The 22,749-nt window shown below is 39.5% G+C and overlaps 1 protein-coding gene across 1 annotated transcript in view; it reads left to right on the top strand.

The window, feature by feature from the left end:
• The window catches only part of ZMYND12 (zinc finger MYND-type containing 12), a 37,223-nt gene extending 29,326 nt beyond the window's left edge, over nt 1-7,897 (top strand). The window contains exon 8 of the mRNA XM_053690558.1: nt 7,574-7,897. Within this exon, the coding sequence (XP_053546533.1) occupies nt 7,574-7,705 (132 nt within the window). The 3' untranslated portion in view covers nt 7,706-7,897. The remainder of the gene's footprint in view (nt 1-7,573) is intronic.
• Nucleotides 7,898-22,749: the final 14,852 nt, after the last annotated feature.

Raw genomic sequence — 22,749 nt, 5'->3', positions numbered from 1 at the left:
CAAAACTGCTGCCATATAGAACTGCAGACACGTGCACACTTTACTGCTTTTCAAGAAAGGATAACAAGAAATCGAAGATAATTTGATAACAGAAGTAAATCGGAAAGTTGTTTAAAATCGTATGCTCTATCTGCATCATGAAAGAAAAAAAATTGGGTTTTATGTCCCTTTAATATAACAGTGTAGGTTATGCAAAACTGGGGAATGGGTAATAAAGGGATTATCTATCTTTTTAAACAATAAACATTCTGGTGTAGACTGTCCCTTTAATGGAAGTAAATTAAAAAGTTGTTTAACCCTTTGAGTGTTAAGCACTTTCCCACCTGGGTGCTAAGCTGATTTAATTAATCCCCAAGTTTTACACAGTTGGAAAGGTTAGATAATTACCTTTCCAACAGTGGGTCTTGGGGGTCTGTAGCTGCTTAGATGCCTGAGATACAGGCTTCTAAGCAACATGCCCCCTTTCCCTATACTTTGTATTGTAAATTGTTAATAAAGTTGCACGGTGACGTCATCACGTCGTTGCATGTGACATCACCGCGCAAAACGTGAAGCCCCAGCGCTTCACGTTAGCACTCAAGGGGTTAAAATTGCATGCACTATCTGAATCATGAAAGTTTAATTTTGACTTGAGTGTCCCTTTAATTATACCAAGAGAATGAAGCACATTTTATATCAGAAGTAAATTGGAAAGTTGTATAAAATTGTATGCTGCATCTGAATGATGAGAGAAATATTTTAAGTTTCATGTCCTTTTAAAAAAAAAGAGTAAACTCAACACTGAGCACAACTAAGAACAATCAATAAATACACATAACCCATATACAGAAACGTATAGAGCACCTTATAAAATAAAAGCAATGCCCCAATATTAAAGGAAAACTTTAATATTGAAAAAAATAGCCTCTGTAAATACAGGCAAGGGAAACAAATTGTGTACTATTAAAACAATAAGGGCTAGATTACAAGTGGAGCACTAATTTATCACGTGCCTGTTAACCTGCAAATTTGCCCATTTACAGGCGCACAATAAATAACCAGACATTATAAGTGGCTGGTTATTGCTACTGCGTGCTCACAATAGCAATTAGCACTCCCAAAATTAAGCAGAGGTCAAACCTCTGGTACATTTTCAAAATATCCCCCAATTGCCCCTAAAATAAAGTATATTGTAGATTTTGCATTTAAACTAGAGGGTGGACAGCTGATGTATGCTATAGTAATGTAAAAATGTGATATAAAGAATATATTCCATTATCTCTCTCTCTCTCTCTCTCTCTCTCTTATATATATATATAACTCCAATCGCACGTGTTCCAGCACTCCAACTTTGGTAGTTTAATACCGGACCTGGGTGCAATCCTCTAAACACATGTAGATACGAGAACAGGAAAGGGAGGGCACTCTTAGGATTTATATGAGTAGAAAATCATTTATTTTTCATCATGACAGCATTGAAAAATCATAAGTCAATGTTTCGGCCTACAAAGAAGCCTTCATCAAGACACATAAGAAACTCCAATAGGCACTCCGTGCCGTATCAACACACCAGGAGAGATGGTGCGTTGATACGGCACGGAGTGCCTATTGGAGTTTCTTATGTGTCCTGATAAAGGCTTCTTTGTAGGCCGAAACGTCGACTTATGATTTTTCAATGCTGTCATGATGAAAAATAAATGATTTTCTACTCATATAAATCCTGAGAGTGCCCTCCCTTTCCTGTTTTCGTATACATATATATATATATATATATATATATATATATATATATATATATCTGTAATGTGTGTGTATATATATATATATATATATATAGCTTGAATGTAATGATAAAATAGCATTTATATCTCTGCTTGCATGACAAAAAGTTTACTGACCCTTTATCTAAGTGCTAACAAATGTGTTGCTTCATTCATGCACCATATAAGTGCATACTTTTTACATATCATGTGCTGACAGTGTCTGATTGTATATGCTCTGCTAATGATTTTCTACTTGCTAATGCTTTCACGTGATTTACTGTGTGTGCTGGAATAGTGTCTGTGTATGCATTGCTTTTTATTTCAGTAGATACGCTTAGAAATCAATGAACCGATCTGTTGCACAAAGGTTTGGAGAGTACCACAATAAATGCCCACTGTATGTCTTGTTTGTCTTTTATGTCACTTCAGTAGAAGACCACTAAATGCCTGAACTATACTGGCATATCTCGTAACTGGGAATTGTAAAGTGAAGGGGCTTAAACACACAGATAAAGTCCTGCTTGGGAGCTGCAAGCCTTTCAGCTTATAATAAATATAATAAGATTCAAAAAATGTAATTGTCATGATTCAGATAGAGTATACAATTAAAAAGAAAAAATCCAATTATGAAAATGTGTGCACAATTTTTGTATATGCAAACTTTCCATAGCCTATTGAGCAAGTGCAAGAATTCATGGTATATAAGTATATGCATTTTGTGATTAGCTAATGGCTGTCACATGATATGGGGGAATGTAAATAACTTGGAAATGTGTTAAAAAAAATCAAACTTAATTTTTTAATTATGCATTTGTTGATTATGCAACTCCTGTAATACAACTACTGTAGTCTGTTTTTTAATGGTACTTTAATATTCCAACAAAAGGAAGGGCTAGAAAAGCTTCCTTAAAGGGACAGTCTAGACCAAATACATAATTTTGATTACTTATCGTTACATACCATAGAAGCATTCTGCAACTGGTCCCACATCTATAAGCTTGTAAGAAGTACTTGAAACATTTAAATATTCATCGTTTGTTAGGTGCCCGAAATCTGGCTGCTAATCTCCGCCCACCTATTGCGTGTATATTTTGGTATATTAAAGGGAAGGTAAACTTTGGTGAACGAAAGCCCGTTTTTTAAAACTACTATTAAAAACAGGGGCACTTTCATTCATCAAAGTTTACAAAGCAGCAGTTTTGTTAAAAAAAGTACCTTTTTTCCTTTTCACAGCCAGAGCAGCTTCCCCCACCCGGAGATCCTCTCTTCACACGTCAGCAATGACTAATCCTGCTTCCTCCAATCACAGTTTTCCCCCCAGGGTAGTCATTGCCTGAGGCCATGCTGTGATTGGAGGAAGCAGGTTTAGTCATTGCTGACATGTGAATAGAGGATCTCTATGTGGGGGAAGCTGCTCTGGCTATGAAAAGAAAAAAAGGTTTGTTTTTTAACAAAACGGCTGCTTTGTAAATTTTGATGAATGAAAGTGCCCCTGTTTTTAATAGTATTTTTAAAAAACGGGCTTTCATTTTCAAAGTTTACCTTCACTTTAATTATGTTAAGCTTGGCGGACATTTTCAGCTGCTAACAAACAATGATTATTTAAAAGTTTCATGTACTTCTTTACAAGCGTACAGATGTGAAACCTATTGCAGGATTCTTGTCTGGTATGTAACAATAAGTAATAAAGAATAAGTATTGGGTCTAGACTGTCCCTTTAAAGTAAGTACTTTTAATGTCCCTTCAGGTGTCAAGAAACAGTCAATGTTATAAAGACACAGAAACTGCTTCTGACTGGATGTCAACATAACAGGCATAGCTTAAAGGTACAGTCTACACCAGAATTTGTGTTGTTTAAAAACATACGCCTAGATTTAGAGTTCTGCATTAGCCGTCAAAACCATCGGAATTAAGGTAGGAAAAATCTGATTGGCTGATTGAATCAGCCAATCAGATTCAAGTTCAATCTGATTGGATCAGCCAATCAGATTGAGCTCGCATTCTATTGGCTGATCGGAACAGCCAATAGAATGCAAGCTCAATCTGATTGGCTGATTGGACCAGCCAATCGGATTGAACTTCAATCTGATTGGCTGATTCAATCAGCCAATCAGATTTTTCCTACCTTAATTCCGATTGGCTGATAGAATCCTATCAGCCAATCGGAATTCGAGGGACGCCATCTTGGATGACGTCACTTAAAGGAACCTTCATTCTTCGGGAGTCGCCGGAAGAAGAGGATGGATCCGCGTCGGCTGCTTCAAGATGGTCCCGCTCCGCGCCGGATGGATGAAGATAGAAGACTGGATAAACATGTCTACCGGTCCGGATGTCCTCTTCTTGCCGGATAGGATGAAGACTTCGGACCCTCTTCTGGACCTCTTCTTGCCGGATAGGATGAAGACTTCGGACCCTCTTCTGGACGGATCAGTGATACCCAGCATGGTGAAGATAAGGTAGGGAGATCTTCAGGGGCTTAGTGTTAGGTTTTTTAAGGGGGGTTGGGTTAGATTAGGGGTATGTGGGTGGTGGGTTGTAATGTTGGGGGGGGTATTGTATGTTTTTTTAAAATGCAAAAGAGCTGTTTACTTTGGGGCATGCCCCGCAAAAGGCCCTTTTAAGGGCTGGTAAGGTAAAAGAGCTGTTAACTTTTTATTTTAGAATAGGGTAGGGCCTTTTTCTTATTTTGGGGGGCTTTGTTATTTTTTTAGGGGGCTTAGAGTAGGTGTAATTAGTTTAAAATTCTTGTAATCTTTTTTTATTTTTTGTAATTTAGTGTTTGTTTGTTTTTTGTAATTTAGTTTAGTTGATTTAATTGTAGATAATTATAGATAGTTTAGTTAATTAATTTATTGATAGTGTAGTGTTAGGTTTAATTGTAACTTACGTTAGGATTTATTTTACAGGTAATTTTGTAATTATTTCAACTAGGTAGCTATTAAATAGTTATTAACTATTTAATAGCTATTGTACCTAGTTAAAATAAATACAAAGTTGCCTGTAAAATAAATATAAATCCTAAAATAGCTACAATATCATTATTTGTTATATTGTAGCTATATTAGGGTTTATTTTACAGGTAAGTATTTAGCTTTAAATAGGATTAATTTATTTAATAAGATTTATTTTATTTTGTTAGATTTAAATTATATTTAATTTAGGGGGGTGTTAGTGTTAGGGTTAGACTTAGCTTTAGGGGTTAATACATTTATTAGAGTAGCGGCGAGGTCCGGTCGGCAGATTGGGGGTTAATAAGTGTAGTTAGTAGCGGCAACGTTGGGGGGGCAGATTAGGGGTTAATAAATATTATGTAGGTGTCGGCGATGTTAGGGGCAGCAGATTAGGGGTACATAGGGATAATGTAGGTTGCGGCGGTGTGCGGTCGGCAGATTAGGGGTTAATAATAAAATGCAGGGGTCAGCGATAGCGGGGGCGGCAGATTAGGGGTTAATAAGTGTAAGGTTAGGGGTGTTTAGACTCGGGGTACATGTTAGGGTGTTAGGTGCAGACTTAGGAAGTGTTTCCCCATAGGAAACAATGGGGCTGCTTTAGGAGCTGAACGCTGCTTTTTTGCAGGTGTTAGTTTTTTTTTTAGCTCAAACTGCCCCATTGTTTCCTATGGGGATATCGTGCACAAGCACGTTTTTTAAGCTGGCCGCGTCCGTAAGCAACGCTGGTATTTAGAGTTGAAGTGGCGGTAAATTATGCTCTACGCTCCCTTTTTGGAGCCTAACGAAGCCCTTCAGAGAACTTTAAAAGGTGCGGGGGGGAAAAAACATGCGTAGCTAACGCACCCCTTCTAACGCAAAACTCTAAATCTAGGTGATAGATAATCCCTTTATTACCTATTCCCCAGTTTTGCATAACCAACACTGTTATAGAAATACACTTTTTACCTCTGTGATTACCTTGTATCTAAGCCTCTGCAGACGGCCCCCATATTTCAGTTCTTTTGACAGACTTCCATTTTAGCCAATCAGTGCTGGCTCCTAGGTAACTCCATGTGCATGAGCACAATGTTTTCTATATGACACACATGAACTAATGCATTCAGATTAGAGGTGGCCCTAAAGGTCTACGAAATTAGCATATGAGCCTACCTAGGTTTACCTTTCAACTAAGAATATCAAGACAACAAAGCAAAATTGGTGATAAAAGTAAATTGCAAAGTTGTTTAAAATGACATGCCCTATCTCAATCATGAAAATTTATTTTGGACTAGACTGTCCCTTTAATAGTTCAACCTTCACATTATAATGTGTATAATCCCCTAGAGCAAAACTAAATCTATAAAAGTAAATCTATAATTTTGTTCTGGTCACATGCCTACTCCTTGATCACTTAAATAAAAAAGACGCACTTCAGCACATTAGTAAAATCAACTTGCATTTTATCACCAATAAGCTGAGAGCATGTATAATTAAAAACTAGACTCCTCAATCACCACTGTAAAACATGCACAGAAAACCGATCAATATAAACTGTATTTCCACTAAAAGCTAATGAAATAAATACTAATATTTACAATATATGAAGTATATCATTTTTATTTAATAAGTATTTTGATATACTCATCAGTTCATAAATGTATCATTAGTATCCAATATATTAATTAACTCACAAGTCTGCCGTCATATGATTCATTAATATTTTACATTACGCCATATACAGCTCATTAATCCTTCTTATCTGGTGTAGTCATAAATCCATATAGATATATTGATCTGTTCAAGTGCTCTTCAGTGTCTATTAGTGTTAGTTCTTTGAAATGTTAGGGAAAAAAGTGCTTGTTTGAAATAATAATCCAATGACAGCACCCATTAGCGGTGCATACAAACACAGTTTGATGACCTGTTCACATTTAAGTGGATCAGACTTAAATTGAGCAGTGACTACATGAGAAAAACAAAACAGCCATTTGTTTCAATATCACAGTTCTTTATGTCACCAAAGTAATGCAGAGCACTACTATCTGAATTAGATGATCAGCAAAGAAAATGCTTGTAACCAGGACAATAAATGATACTCCTAGTGAGGGGTAGTAGATATAAGAACTAAAACGTTCACTTTCAGTTGTTGCTCTCTGTAAACGTACAGAGATAAGATAAGGAGGATATGTGTGTGTATAAAGATTGATAATGTAAGGAGAATTGATCTCCCTGCAAGTTCAACCCATTTTAATAGGTTGTTGTTTCAAAGAGCAAATCAAGCGAGTTCATATTTCAAAATAAACCTAAAGGAACACTTTTTCATACATTTTATACAATGTATTTGGCATAACAAGTCAGTGAAATGACATTAAAGGGATACGAAACCCAATTTTTTTTTTTCTTTCATGGATTAGATAGAGCATGCAATTTTAAGCAACTTTCTAATTTACTCATATTATCAATTTTTCTTCATTCTCTTGGTATTTTTATTTGAAAAAGCAGGAATGAAAGCTTAGGAGTCGTCCCATGGATAGAACTTGCTGATTGGTGGCTACATTTAGCCACCAATCAGCAAGTGCTACCCAGGTGCTTAACCTAAAATGGGCCGGCTGCTAAGCTTTAATTCCTGCTTTTTCAAATAAAGATACCAAAAGGACGATGAAAAAATTATAATAGGAGTAAATTACAAAGTTGCTTAAAATTGCATGCTCTATCTGATCCATGAAAGAAAAAAAATGTGTTTCATATCCCTTTAATGTGGGGGGGGGCATTTTTACTGTACACTGTCACTTTAACTAATTTATAGATATTAAACACTGATAAATAATTTGATATTCCTCACATAAATACATAACATACTGGATAGCACTTTGATGTGAAATTTATTTTCCTTTAATTTAGGCTTATGATTTTGGAAAGAAACTGCTGCTATCAACTCAACATCTCTCAGAGGAGGATATACCAGATAGTATTGGAGTGTTAATGAAGTTACTTGAATCTAAACTTCCAGCTGAACAGGTCTCAAACTCATGATACAGTACATGGAAAGCGAGCAACTAGCGGCGCTATACAGGATGCAAAACTTTTATTCTAAAACGTTTTAAAATGTATTCAAACATAAACCATTAATAGTGTCAAATGGACAATTATGTCAGAATATTTCTTTATTCTATCTTAATACAGATATATTTTAATTGTTATTAAAGTCAGTGTATAACTCTTAAATGTTTGTTTGTTTGTTTTATACTTAAAATGCCACAACCAAATCAGCAATAAAGTCTTGAAACCCATTATTATGCTCTATCAGTGGCAACAACTGGGTACTGGTTGCTGTTGTGTATATTATTGGTACCCAAAATGTTAAATCACTGTTTTGTGTTTGCTGTCTACAAGGGTTTAAATCACAAGTGTTAATGTTTCTGTGCTACCTAGGTGATCAAATAACCATTTTCTTTGTTTCTGGCAATTAAGTGGTTAATTATTATTTCTCTTGTAAGGTGTATCCAGTCCACGGATTCATCCATTACTTGTGGGATATTCTCCTTCCCAACAGGAAGCTGCAAGAGGATCACCCACAGCAGAGCTGTCTATATAGCTCCTCCCCTAACTGCCACCCCCAGTCATTCTCTTGCAGCTCTCGACAAGGGAAGTAGCTAGAGAGATGTGGTGAATTAGTGTAGTTTATCTTCAATCTTAGATCTTAAGATCCTAAACAAATTTCTCAGGGTTCCATCCTTCAAGATGGAGACTATTCGAACCATTCTACCTATGATCCAGGAGGGTCAATATATGACTACAGTGGACTTAAAGGATGCTTATCTGCACATTCCGATACACAGAGATCATCATCGGTTTCTCAGATTCGCCTTCCTAGACAGGCATTACCAGTTTGTGGTTCTTCCCTTTGGGTTAGCTACGGCACCAATAATCTTTACGAAGGTTCTGGGGTCACTCCTAGCGGTCCTAAGGCCGCGGGGTATAGCAGTAGCCCCTTACCTAGACGACATTCTAATACAGGCGTCGAATTTTCAAATTGCCAGGTCCCATACAGACATTGTTCTGGCATTCCTGAGGTCGCATGGGTGGAAAGTGAACGAAGAAAAGAGTTCTCTATCCCCTCTCACAAGAGTTTCCTTCTTAGGAACTCTGATAGATTCTGTAGAAATTAAGATTTACCTGACAGAGGCCAGGTTGTCAAAACTTCTAAATTCCTGCCGTGTTCTTTATTCTACTTCTCGCCCTTCAGTGGCTCAGTGTATGAAAGTAATCGGCTTAATGGTAGCAGCAATGGACATAGTGCCGTTTGCCCGCCTACATCTCAGACCGCTGCAACTCTGCATGCTCAGTCAGTGGAATGGGGATTACACAGATTTGTCCCCTCTACTAAATCTGGATCAAGAGACCAGGGATTCTGTTCTCTGGTGGCTATCTCGGGTCCATCTGTCCAAGGGTATGACCTTCCGCAGGCCAGATTGGACAATAGTAACGACAGATGCCAGCCTTCTGGGCTGGGGTGCAGTCTGGAACTCCCTGAAAGCTCAGGGCTTGTGGACTCAGGAGGAGACACTCCTTCCGATAAACATTCTGGAACTAAGAGCGATATTCAATGCTTTTCAGGCTTGTCCTCAGCTAGCTGCGGTCAGGTTCATCAGATTTCAGTCGGACAATATCACGACTGTAGCCTACATCAACCATCAAGGGGGAACAAGGAGTTCCCTAGCAATGTTGGAGGTTTCAAAAATAATTCTATGGGCAGAGGTTAACTCTTGCCATCCAACAGACTTTTCATCCGGGGGAGTGGGAACTCCATCCGGAGGTGTTTGCACAGTTGATTCAACTTTGGGGCAAACCAGAACTGGATCTCATGGCGTCTTGTCAGAACACCAAGCTTCCTTGTTACGGATCAAGGTCCAGGGATCCCAAGGCAGCGCTGATAGATGCTCTAGCAGCGCCTTGGTCTTTCAACCTGGCTTATGTGTTTCCACCGTTTCCTCTGCTCCCTCGTCTGAATGCCAAGATCAAGCAGGAGAGAGCTTTGGTGATTTTGATAGCACCTGTGTGGCCACGCAGGACTTGGTATGCAGATCTGGTGGACATGTCATCCCTTCCACCATGGACTCTACCGCTGAGGCAGGACCTTCTACTTCAGGGTCCTTTCAACCATCCAAATCTAATTTCTCTGCGTCTGACTGCTTGGAGATTGAACGCTTGATTTTATCAAAACGGGGTTTCTCCGAGTCGGTCATTGATACCTTAATTCAGGCTCGAAAGCCTGTCACCAGGAAAATTTATCATAAGATATGGTGTAAATATCTTCATTGGTGTGAATCCAAGGGTTACTCATGGAGTAAAGTCAGGATTCCCAGGATATTATCTTTTCTCCAAGAAGGATTGGAGAAGGGATTGTCAGCTAGTTCCTTAAAGGGACAGATTTCTGCTCTGTCTATTCTTTTGCACAAGCGTCTGGCGGATGTTCCAGACGTTCAGGCATTTTGTCAGGCTTTAGTTAGAATCAAGCCTGGGTTTAAACCTGGTGCTCCGCCATGGAGTTTAAATTTAGTTCTTAAAGTTCTTCAAGGGGTTCCGTTTGAACCTCAGCATTCCATAGATATCAAGCTTTTATCTTGGAAAGTTCTGTTTCTGGTAGCTATCTCTTTGGCTCGAAGAGTTTCAGAGTTATCTGCCTTGCAGTGTGATTCCCCTTATCTGATCTTCCATGCAGATAAGGTAGTTTTGCGTACCAAACCTGGGTTTCTTCCTAAGGTGGTATCTAATAAGAATATCAATCAGGAGATTGTTGTTCCGTCACTGTGTCCTAATCCTTCTTCAAAGAAAGAACGTCTTTTACACAATCTTGACGTGGTTCGTGCTTTAAAGTTTTATTTACAAGCTACTAAAGATTTTCGTCAAACATCTGCATTGTTTGTTGTCTACTCTGGACAGAGGAAAGACCAAAAGGCTTCAGCAACTTCTCTTTCTTTTTGGTTAAGAAGTATAATCCGCTTAGCTTATGAGACTGCTGGCCAGCAGCCTCCTGAAAGAATTACAGCTCATTCCACAAGAGCGGTGGCTTCCACATGGGCTTTTAAAAATGAGGCTTGGTCTTCGCTTCATACATTTTCTAAATTCTACAAATTTGATACTTTTGCTTCTTCGGAGGCTATTTTTGGGAGAAAGATCTTACAGGCAGTGGTGCCTTCCGTTTAAGCGCCTGCCTTTTCCCTCCCTTCATCCGTGTCCTATAGCTTTGGTATTGGTATCCCACAAGTAATGGATGAATCCGTGGACTGGATACACCTTACAAGAGAAAACAAAATTTATGCTTGCCTGATAAATTTCTTTCTCTTGTGGTGTATCCAGTCTACAGCCCGCCCTGTCATTTTAAGGCAGGTGTTTTTTATTTTTAAACTACAGTCACCACTGCACCCTATAGTTTCTCCTTTCTCTTGCTTGTCTTCGGTCGAATGACTGGAGGTGGCAGTTAGGGGAGGAGCTATATAGACAGCTCTGCTGTGGGTGATCCTCTTGCAGCTTCCTGTTGGGAAGGAGAATATCCCACAAGTAATGGATGAATCCGTGGACTGGATACACCACAAGAGAAAGAAATTTATCAGGTAAGCATAAATTTTGTTTTGTGTGTGCCTTATTGGTATCTAATGGGTTCATCACCCATTTACACTAAGTGAATGTAGGAATGCCAGGGATAAGAATAATGCATTTATGTAAGTTCCATAAGCTTATGTTTGAGACTGGTATATTGGTAGATTAGTTGGGTCTCAACACTCAGTGAAGTTTTCATTTGAAACCTGACAATGCTAAAAAAGTAACAGTTGGCTAGCTGGTGAGCAAGGGCTGAGCAGAGCACGAAATGTGTACAGCTATGCCTCAATTGTTCACCTGAATATTTTTCACTGTTATGCTTTTATAGGATCCTATCGAGCAATTAATTTGCTAAAAGTAAGATTTTTGCGTGTGTTGAGTAGCGCTCATTTCACAAGTTGAAAGTAAAAAGTTTTCTCACAAGCGCTAACCTGACATGCGGAAAAAGCGAATTTTGAATATTGCGACCGCGTTAATGTATTGCCCTGTAGACTTCAATGGAGCGTGAAAAGTGGAGAAAAACCTCAGACACAAACCAAATCACGTTTACACAAGTGCGCTAACTCAACAGGAAACATTCATATTTCACATTCCAATGTTCTTCACATAGAAGAATATGTTGTATTTATTCATAAATAAATATTTCTGTATATATATATATATATATATATATATATATATATATATATATATATAGAAATATCTATTTAAAAATACTTATTCTTATGGGAAGATCATTGGCATATGAAATATTTACAGTACAAACACAGTTAAACACTTTATTAAATATTAATATTGCATAAATATGATTTTACATGTTTTCAGCTACTTGACTGCAAAGCGCTCCAGTGCACTTATATATTTATATGTCTATAAATGTATACATATGTATTTATGTGTTTATATGTGTACATATATGCCTGCAAATACAAATATACACATATAAATACATATGTACACACATATAAACACACACACATTTTTATATATATATATATATGCATAGCTGAACACAAAACTGGCACTCTTTCCAAAAACAATCTTTTACTGTGAAAGTAGTAACGTTTCGGGAACAAAGTATTAGGAAGGGGATACTTTGTCCCCGAAACGTCACTACTTTCACAGTAAAAGATTGTTTTTGGAAAGACCAGAGAGTGCCAGTTTTGTGTTCAGCTATATTTAATTACACTAGCACCCTGTCAGTTTATATACTGAGTGAGAGTGATCTCCCTTGTTACTATATATATATATATATATACATACATATACATATTTAGACATGTATATGTATGTATCTCTATGTTAAAGCCCTTTGTCTGCCTTTTTTTCTTCTTTCACCTGAAACCTCATATCTTTGAGCCCTTATAACTTTTTAATGCAATATTTTTGTAATAATTTTGATTAGATAGTGCTATTATGAGTGTAACTGTACTGTACTTAAATGTATCTTTTGATGCGTAACAGTTAACAAGAGCTCTGAAGTTGCAATATCCTGACGTACGTTAAATTTATTTGCACTCAAGTGAATGTGTTACTTTCAACTTGTAATACGTGCGCTACTTCTGATGCGGGCAAAGAAGCGCAATAACCCCTTATCACTCACGCACAACAGTTAGTGCGCCACTCGTAGTCTAGCCCATATTTAGAATGTGTTAGATGTTTGAAGATTTATGTCTTTCACACCGAGTCTTGAAAAAAATAAAAAAAGGCTAGGTATGATTTTCAAGAACTTAGGGAAAGTGTACTTCCTGGGATGTGAACGGTGGCACTGTACAAAGCAAGTATAGTCAAAGTAATCGTCTGAACGTAAACACAAAATTGATAAGAGAAGACTGCGTTGTAGGGAGGAAATGCAAATTACTCAAGTTCACATACATGTAAAGCAGCAGTGTGGTGTCAGCTGTACAGTATGCAGTTATGCAAGTAGAAAGTACAGCTTCTTTAGGCTTTTCATTCATCATTTTCAAGTTGATATTAATTTGTAATGTTCCTTTACAAGAAGTTGGTGCATACTGAGGTATGTGCCTGTTTATTGCACAGATTACAAGTGGAGAACTATTAATGCAGGGTGTACTATCAAGATCACAGTACCACGGTAACATTACAAATACATGGGAAAACAAAATTTTAGCGCAGCTGACATTCCTTTAGCATGCCCTATGCTTTCAATGGATAGCACCGCACTAAACATCACTAAGACTACAAGTTATGAGTTATGTGTTGTGCTCAAGTGCAACACAAAATAGCACTACAAAAGTTAGTGCAACTTGAGACCTTAAGAAAAGTGTTAGGACTGCAATAAAAGTGTAATAAAACACATTTAAAACATTAAAATAACGTATTACACTCGCATATATATATAATATATATATACAGAGAGAAGTGCACTCAAAGGAACGAAAAACTGGCTCAATACCATTGTTAGCCTGTTCTATGGCGATTTACCACCTGGGTGCAGCTTTTTAGCCCAGTAACGCTTTTCACAGAGAAGAACTTTCCTGTAGTATATCAGTCTGATCCCGCCTATTACGGTCAGTCCAGCGCCGAAATACCAGGCAATTCCTCTCTGAACAAGGAACACAGCAACCCCAGACGATCGTTTCGGCCTTCATTAGGCCTCGTCAGTGAGGTGTAGCCATATTCCTCTAAGCACACTGAGCAAGGAGTCCACGTCTGGTTGCCCCTTTTTCTCATAGGGAGACTAAATACATACAGAGAGAAGTGCACTCACAGGAACGAACAACTGGCTCAATACCATTGTTAGCCTGTTCTATTGCGATTTACCACCTGGGTGCAGCTTTTTAGCCCAGTAATGCTTTTCACAGAGAAGAACTTTCCTGTAGTATATCAGTCTGATCCTGCCTATTACGGTCAGTCCAGCGCCGAAATACCAGGCAATTCCTCTCTGAACAAGGAACACAGCAACCCCAGACGATCGTTTCGGCCTTCATTGGGCCTTGTCAGTGAGGTGTAGCCATATTCCTCTAAGCACACTGAGCAAGGAGTCCACGTCTGGTTGCCCCTTTTTCCCATAGGGAGACTAAATACATACAGAGAGAAGTGCACTCACAGGAACGAACAACTGGCTCAATACCATTGTTAGCCTGTTCTATGGCGATTTACCACCTGGGTGCAGCTTTTTAGCCCAGTAATGCTTTTCACAGAGAAGAACTTTCCTGTAGTATATCAGTCTGATCCCGCCTATTACGGTCAGTCCAGCGCCGAAATACCAGGCAATTCCTCTCTGAACAAGGAACACAGTAACCCCAGACGATCGTTTCGGCCTTCATTGGGCCTCGTCAGTGAGGTGTAGCCATATTCCTCTAAGCACACTGAGCAAGGAGTCCACGTCTGGTTGCCCCTTTTTCCCATAGGGAGACTAAATACATACAGAGAGAAGTGCACTCACAGGAACGAACAACTTGCTCAATACCATTGTTAGCCTGTTCTATGGCGATTTACCACCTGGGTGCAGCTTTTTAGCCCAGTAATGCTTTTCACAGAGAAGAACTTTCCTGTAGTATATCAGTCTGATCCCGCCTATTACGGTCAGTCCAGCGCCGAAATACCAGGCAATTCCTCTCTGAACAAGGAACACAGCAACCCCAGATGATCGTTTCGGCCTTCATTGGGCCTCGTCAGTGAGGTGTAGCCATATTCCTCTAAGCACACTGAGCAAGGAGTCCACGTCTGGTTGCCCCTTTTTCCCATAGGGAGACTAAATACATACAGAGAGAGGTGCACTCACAGGAATGAACAACTGGCTCAATACCATTGTTAGCCTGTTCTATGGGAATTTACCACCTGGGTGCAGCTTTTTAGCCCAGTAATGCTTTTCACAGAGAACTTTCCTGTAGTATATCAGTCTAATCCCGCCTATTGCGGTCAGTCCAGCGCCGAAATACCAGGCAATTCCTCTCTGAACAAGGAACACAGCAACCCCAGACGATCGTTTCGGCCTACAAAACGATATATAGAATACAAAAAAGGAATTTCAGCAGCCAAACATGTGTAGAAAAAGTGGATTGCTTTATTCCAGGATAAAAACAACAGAACATGTAGTTAAAAATTCAAACCATAGCCTGACCGTAATCTTTGGTGACCAATGGATTTCCCTGACTATTCTCTTTATTCTATATATATATATATATATATACAGGGAGTGCAGAATTATTAGGCAAATGAGTATTTTGACCACATCATCCTCTTTATGCATGTTGTCTTACTCCAAGCTGTATAGGCTCGAAAGCCTACTACCAATTAAGCATATTAGGTGATGTGCATCTCTGTAATGAGAAGGGGTGTGGTCTAATGACATCAACACCCTATATCAGGTGTGCATAATTATTAGGCAACTTCCTTTCCTTTGGCAAAATGGGTCAAAAGAAGGACTTGACAGGCTCAGAAAAGTCAAAAATAGTGAGATATCTTGCAGAGGGATGCAGCACTCTTAAAATTGCAAAGCTTCTGAAGCGTGATCATCGAACAATCAAGCGTTTCATTCAAAATAGTCAACAGGGTCGCAAGAAGCGTGTGGAAAAACCAAGGCGCAAAATAACTGCCCATGAACTGAGAAAAGTCAAGCGTGCAGCTGCCAAGATGCCACTTGTAACCAGTTTGGCCATATTTCAGAGCTGCAACATCACTGGAGTGCCCAAAAGCACAAGGTGTGCAATACTCAGAGACATGGCCAAGGTAAGAAAGGCTGAAAGACGACCACCACTGAACAAGACACACAAGCTGAAATGTCAAGACTGGGCCAAGAAATATCTCAAGACTGGTTTTTGTAAGGTTTTATGGACTGATGAAATGAGAGTGAGTCTTGATGGGCCAGATGGATGGGGCCGTGGCTGGATTGGTAAAGGGCAGAGAGCTCCAGTCCGACTCAGACGCCAGCAAGGTGGAGGTGGAGTACTGGTTTGGGCTGGTATCATCAAAGATGAGCTTGTGGGGCCTTTTCGGGTTGAGGATGGAGTCAAGCTCAACTCCCAGTCCTACTGCCAGTTTCTGGAAGACACCTTCTTCAAGCAGTGGTACAGGAAGAAGTCTGCATCCTTCAAGAAAAACATGATTTTCATGCAGGACAATGCTCCATCACACGCGTCCAAGTACTCCACAGCGTGGCTGGCAAGAAAGGGTATAAAAGAAGAAAATCTAATGACATGGCCTCCTTGTTCACCTGATCTGAACCCCATTGAGAACCTGTGGTCCATCATCAAATGTGAGATTTACAAGGAGGGAAATCAGTACACCTCTCTGAACAGTGTCTGGGAGGCTGTGGTTGCTGCTGCACGCAATGTTGATGGTGAACAGATCAAAACACTGACAGAATCCATGGATGGCAGGCTTTTGAGTGTCCTTGCAAAGAAAGGTGGCTATATTGGTCACTGATTTGTTTTTGTTTTGTTTTTGAATGTCAGAAATGTATATTTGTGAATGTTGAGATGTTATATAGGTTTCACTGGTAAAAATAAATAATTGAAATGGGTATATATTCTACTATTCACATTATTTATAAATGATTTGCCTAATGTCTGCAAATCCTCAACTGTACACATGTACGCAGACGACACGGTAATCTATGCAAACAAATCTGATCTGCTGCAGCTTGAAACAGTGCTCCAAGACCAGTTCACAGAGGTAGAAAAGTGGATCTCGAAAAACAAACTCTTCCTAAACACTGACAAAACGGTCACAATGATCTTTGGAATGGGACCTAAAATACATAAATTACAAAATTCCCATCTTCGCATCAAAACAAAATCCAATTGCACGCTGACCGCAGTCCACTCTTTTAAATACTTAGGTATGTTGTTAGACCCCAATCTATCTTTTGGACTCCACATAGAAAAAATTGCCTCTAAACTTTATCCAAAACTAGGTGCCCTGTACAGAAACAAATCTTGCCTCAGCCCTACAGTAAAGGAAAAGATTGTACAGCAAATGCTGATGCCTATCTTGGATTATGGGGACATAGTATATGCACCTGCTCCGCAAACTCACCTTAATAAACTAAATATGTTATATAACTCGCTCTGCCGCTTTGTGCTACAATGTAACTACAGGACCCACCATTGTGACATGCTAAAAGAACTAAACTGGCTGTCGCTAGAATCCAGACGCACCCTCCATCTTTCCTGCCTTGTCTTTAAGAGCCTTTCTGGGAAGCTCCCACCCTACCTGAGCAGAATGCTCTCCCCTGCTATTCCCACCTCCTATAACCTCCGATCCAATAACAGCACATTATTTAGCTTGCCTCAATACAAAAAAAAAGCAGCTCGATCCTCCTTTTCCTACAGAGCGCCACAATTATGGAATGACCTCCCTCACACTTTAAAAACTTCCCCAAGCCTAAAATCCTTTAAGAGATCCCTCTATACATATCTCAAAACAGAATGCTCCTGTCATGGATAAATATTTCATACCTGCTCTATGTTAAATGTTTGCATATAATGTGTATTTTTATTATTGTTTTTGTATTTTATTGTACCCTATTGTATCAATGCAATGTTTTGTGATCCCAGGACATACTTGAAAACGAGAGAAATCTCAATGTATCCTTCCTGGTAAAATATTTTATAAATAAATAAATAAATAAATAAATAAATATATTTGTTTTTTGTTAAGTTGCCTAATAATTATGCACAGTAATAGTCACCTGCACACACAGATATCCCCCTAAAATAGCTATAACTAAAAACAAACTAAAAACTACTTCCAAAACTATTCAGCTTTGATATTAATGAGTTTTTTGGGTTCATTGAGAACATGGTTGTTGTTCAATAATAAAATTAATCCTCAAAAATACAACTTGCCTAATAATTCTGCACTCCCTGTATATATATATATATATATATATATATATATATGTATATATATATATATATATATATATATATATATATATATATATATATATATATATATGTTACTGGTAAAGGGTTTCATTTATTAAGCAGCGGATGCTGCTTCAGAGCCCCATCTTTCAACCTCGCCTGAAACGGAAGTTAAAAAGCAGCGGTCAAAAAACCCCTGCTCCTTAACTTGTCCGCCACCTACCCATCTCAACAGTTGGTAGTTCAAATTGAAGGTCACAGGAACAGCAAGTTTGAATATAGGCCCAAGGCAGAACACTAAAGTCCTATACAAAGTTCAGAATATTAAGTAGGTTGCAGTAACAAAGTCAAGTGGGAACTAATGCTTGAATTGTGGAACACACCCAGTGACGTGGGGAGGGGGAGACTGTCACGGGATACCAGGTAGGTACAGCAGGTTTGGCTGGTTTGAAGAAAGCTGTCACTGGTATTGCAAACACAGGATACCCAGCGAGTATTGTTGGTGAGACTGTCGCTCACCGGAAACACAAGTTATGAAGCAGCGGTATAAAGATCGCTGCTCCATAACCTGTCTGCCTGTTCTGAGGTGGCGGACAGACATTGCCGGAAATCAACCCGATCGAATACGATCGGGTTGATTGGCACCCCCTGCTAGTGGCCGGGATTCTGCAGGGGGCGGCATTGCACCAGCAGTTAAATGCCAAGAGCGTATGCTGTCGGCATTTATCGATGTGCAGCGGACATGATCCGCAATATCGTATCATGTCCGCTCGCACGTTCTTAAATAGGCCCCAATCAGCAGATTATCTAAGTCCTTTTCAGAATCTCTAATGTTGCCGCTTTACATGGCCGCTGCCTGGACATGCCCCATCTTCTGCTGTTTTATACAGGGAGTGCAGAATTATTAGGCAAGTTGTATTTTTGAGGATTAATTTTATTATTGAACAACAACCATGTTCTCAATGAACCCAAAAAACTCATTAATATCAAAGCTGAATAGTTTTGGAAGTAGTTTTTAGTTTGTTTTTAGTTATAGCTATTTTAGGGGGATATCTGTGTGTGCAGGTGACTATTACTGTGCATAATTATTAGGCAACTTAACAAAAAACAAATATATACCCATTTCAATTATTTATTTTTACCAGTGAAACCAATATAACATCTCAACATTCACAAATATACATTTCTGACATTCAAAAACAAAACAAAAACAAATCAGTGACCAATATAGCCACCTTTCTTTGCAAGGACACTCAAAAGCCTGCCATCCATGGATTCTGTCAGTGTTTTGATCTGTTCACCATCAACATTGCGTGCAGCAGCAACCACAGCCTCCCAGACACTGTTCAGAGAGGTGTACTGTTTTCCCTCCTTGTAAATCTCACATTTGATGATGGACCACAGGTTCTCAATGGGGTTCAGATCAGGTGAACAAGGAGGCCATGTCATTAGATTTTCTTCTTTTATACCCTTTCTTGCCAGCCACGCTGTGGAGTAATTGGACGCGTGTGATGGAGCATTGTCCTGCATGAAAATCATGTTTTTCTTGAAGGATGCAGACTTCTTCCTGTACCACTGCTTGAAGAAGGTGTCTTCCAGAAACTGGCAGTAGGACTGGGAGTTGAGCTTGACTCCATCCTCAACCCTAAAAGGCCCCACAAGCTCATCTTTGATGATACCAGCCCAAACCAGTACTCCACCTCCACCTTGCTGGCGTCTGAGTCGGACTGGAGCTCTCTGCCCTTACCAATCCAGCCACGGGCCCATCCATCTGGCCCATCAAGACTCACTCTCATTTCATCAGTCCATAAAACCTTAGAAAAATCAGTCTTGAGATATTTCTTGGCCCAGTCTTGACGTTTCAGCTTGTGTGTCTTGTTCAGTGGTGGTCGTCTAAGACTTTCTTACCTTGGCCATGTCTCTGAGTATTGCACACCTTGTGCTTTTGGGCACTCCAGTGATGTTGCAGCTCTGAAATATGGCCAAACTGGTGGCAAGTGGCATCTTGGCAGCTGCACGCTTGACTTTTCTCAGTTCATGGGCAGTTATTTTGTGCCTTGGTTTTTCCACACGCTTCTTGCGACCCTGTTGACTATTTTGAATGAAACGCTTGATTGTTCGATGATCACGCTTCAGAAGCTTTGCAATTTTAAGAGTGCTGCATCCCTCTGCAAGATATCTCACTATTTTTGACTTTTCTGAGCCTGTCAAGTCCTTCTTTTGACCCATTTTGCCAAAGGAAAGGAAGTTGCCTAATAATTATGCACACCTGATATAGGGTGTTGATGTCATTAGACCACACCCCTTCTCATTACAGAGATGCACATCACCTAATATGCTTAATTGGTAGTAGGCTTTCGAGCCTATACAGCTTGGAGTAAGACAACATGCATAAAGAGGATGATGTGGTCAAAATACTCATTTGCCTAATAATTCTGCACTCCCTGTACAATACTGGATAGTCTCTCTACTGTACACAGTTTGCAGCTGGGTAAGCACAGTAGAGTGGGTGTCCTGACAGGTACGTATCTTCAATAGGGTCGCCAACTTTATTTCAGGCCAAACTCGAACACTCTTGCGCCATGCCCAGCGCACTCTGTATAATAGCACCTGAACACAAACTAGCAAATAGATATTCACACACACACACATACTCTCTCACATGCTCTCTCACACACAAAGACACTCACACATAAAAGATACTAACGTTCTCTCTCTCTCACACACAAATACACTCATTCTTTCACACACAGAAAGATACACACACACACACACACAGAAATAAATGTAGGCATGTGCAGTATGTTGCAAATGAACAATGTCACCTTTTATGGCTGTGGCTCTTTCCCACCAAACCCAGACATTTACTTGTCCTCGTTTGACTCAGCTTCAAAGCCGGATACACAAATGGAAACCCAAACTGTCCGTTCTAGAGGTTTGGAGGTCTACTGATTATTTGATTTCTGTAAAGAAATGTATGCTTTGCAAACTGACTACTATTTGTCCTCTAGCTCCGCTCCGTAATTCTTGATTAAAGGCCCACTAAACACATTAGAATAGCATAATCAATAAATGCATAGTAAATATACAATGCAAAAGCACTTAGTTTGAATTTCATGGCCTCTATTTATTAAAGGTCTTGCGGACCTGATCCGACAGTGCAGATCAGGTCCACAAGACCTCGCTAAATGCGGAGAGCAATACGCTCTCTGCATTTAACATTGCACCAGCAGCTCACAAAAGCTGCTGGAGCAACGCCGCCCCCTGCTGACTCGCGGCCGCCAGCCCCCTGTTGTCCTTTTTTCTTCCATCTCCAAAGTTAATCTTAAACTTTGAGTATCAGTTTTAAGGTGGATTGAGCTACACGTTAGTTAAAGGGACACTGAACCCAATTTTTTTTCTTTCGTGATTCAGATAGAGCATGCCATTTTAAGCAACTTTATAATTTACTCTTATTTTTAAAGTTTCTTCATTCTCTTGATATCTTTATTTGAAAAGCAAGAATGTAAGTTTAGATGCCAGACTATTTTTGGTAAACAACCTGGGTTGTTCTTGCTGATTGGTGGATAAGTTCACCCACCAATAAAAAAAGGGCTGTCGAGGGTACTGAAAATTGGCTGGCTCCTTATCTTAGATGCCTTTCATTTTCAAATAAAGATAGCAAGAGAACAAAGAAAAATTGATAATAGGAGTAAATTAGAAAGTTGCTTAAAATCGCATGCTCTATCTGAATCACAAAAGAAAAAATTTGGGTTCAGCGTCCCTTTAAGAGAACCACAATTTTGTTAAAAGCTAGCACTTCTTTCAGAGATTCTATATACAGGAATCTTTAAGGCTATCCTAGAAAATATTGCCTTCAGGGTGGAGTTTAAGTCATGCCAGCTGTTGTAATTGCTTATGTTGCTGGTGCAGCATCACTTTGGTGTGATTCCTTTTCTGAGCTAGTCTCAGATGAGGCTTCCTTAGAGAACATTCAGGACCGCTTAAAATTTTTCAGACTTGCTAACTCTTTTATTTGTGATGTGATGATTGCAGTTATCTGTTTCAATGCAAAGAACATGGCCTTAGCAGTTCTAACTTCTTAGTAGAAAGGCTTTATAGTAGAAATCTTGGTCTGCTGACATGAGGCTAGATTTAGAGTTTTGTCCGTAAAGACCCGCGTAGCTAACGCAGCTTTTTTTCCCAACGCACCCTTAAGACAACGCTGGTATTTAGAGTTGTCTGAGGGGCTGCGTTAGGCTCCAAAAAGGGTGCGTTGAGCCGAATGTACCGCCACTTCAACCCTCAATACCAGTGTTGCTTACGGTAGCGGTAAGCTGGCAAAACGTGATCGTACACGATTCCCCCATAGGAAACAATGGGGCAGTTTGGGATGAAAAAAAAACACCTGCAAAAAAGCAGCGTTAAGCTCCCAACGCAGCCCCATTGTTTCCTATGGGGAAACACTTTCTAAATCTGCACCTAACACCCTAACATGAACCCCAAGTCTAAACACCCCTAACCTTACACTTATTAACCCCTAATCTGCCGCCCCCGCTATCGCTGACACCTGCATTACACAATTAACCCCTAATCTTCCGCTCCGGACAACGCCACAACCTACATTATACCTATGTACCCCTAATCTGCTGCCCCTAACAT

This window comes from Bombina bombina, chromosome 8, assembly GCF_027579735.1.
Source record: "Bombina bombina isolate aBomBom1 chromosome 8, aBomBom1.pri, whole genome shotgun sequence".
Lineage (NCBI taxonomy): Eukaryota > Metazoa > Chordata > Amphibia > Anura > Bombinatoridae > Bombina > Bombina bombina.
Note: the sequence above shows the minus strand (reverse complement) of the source record. Positions and strands in the feature narration are given on the sequence as shown.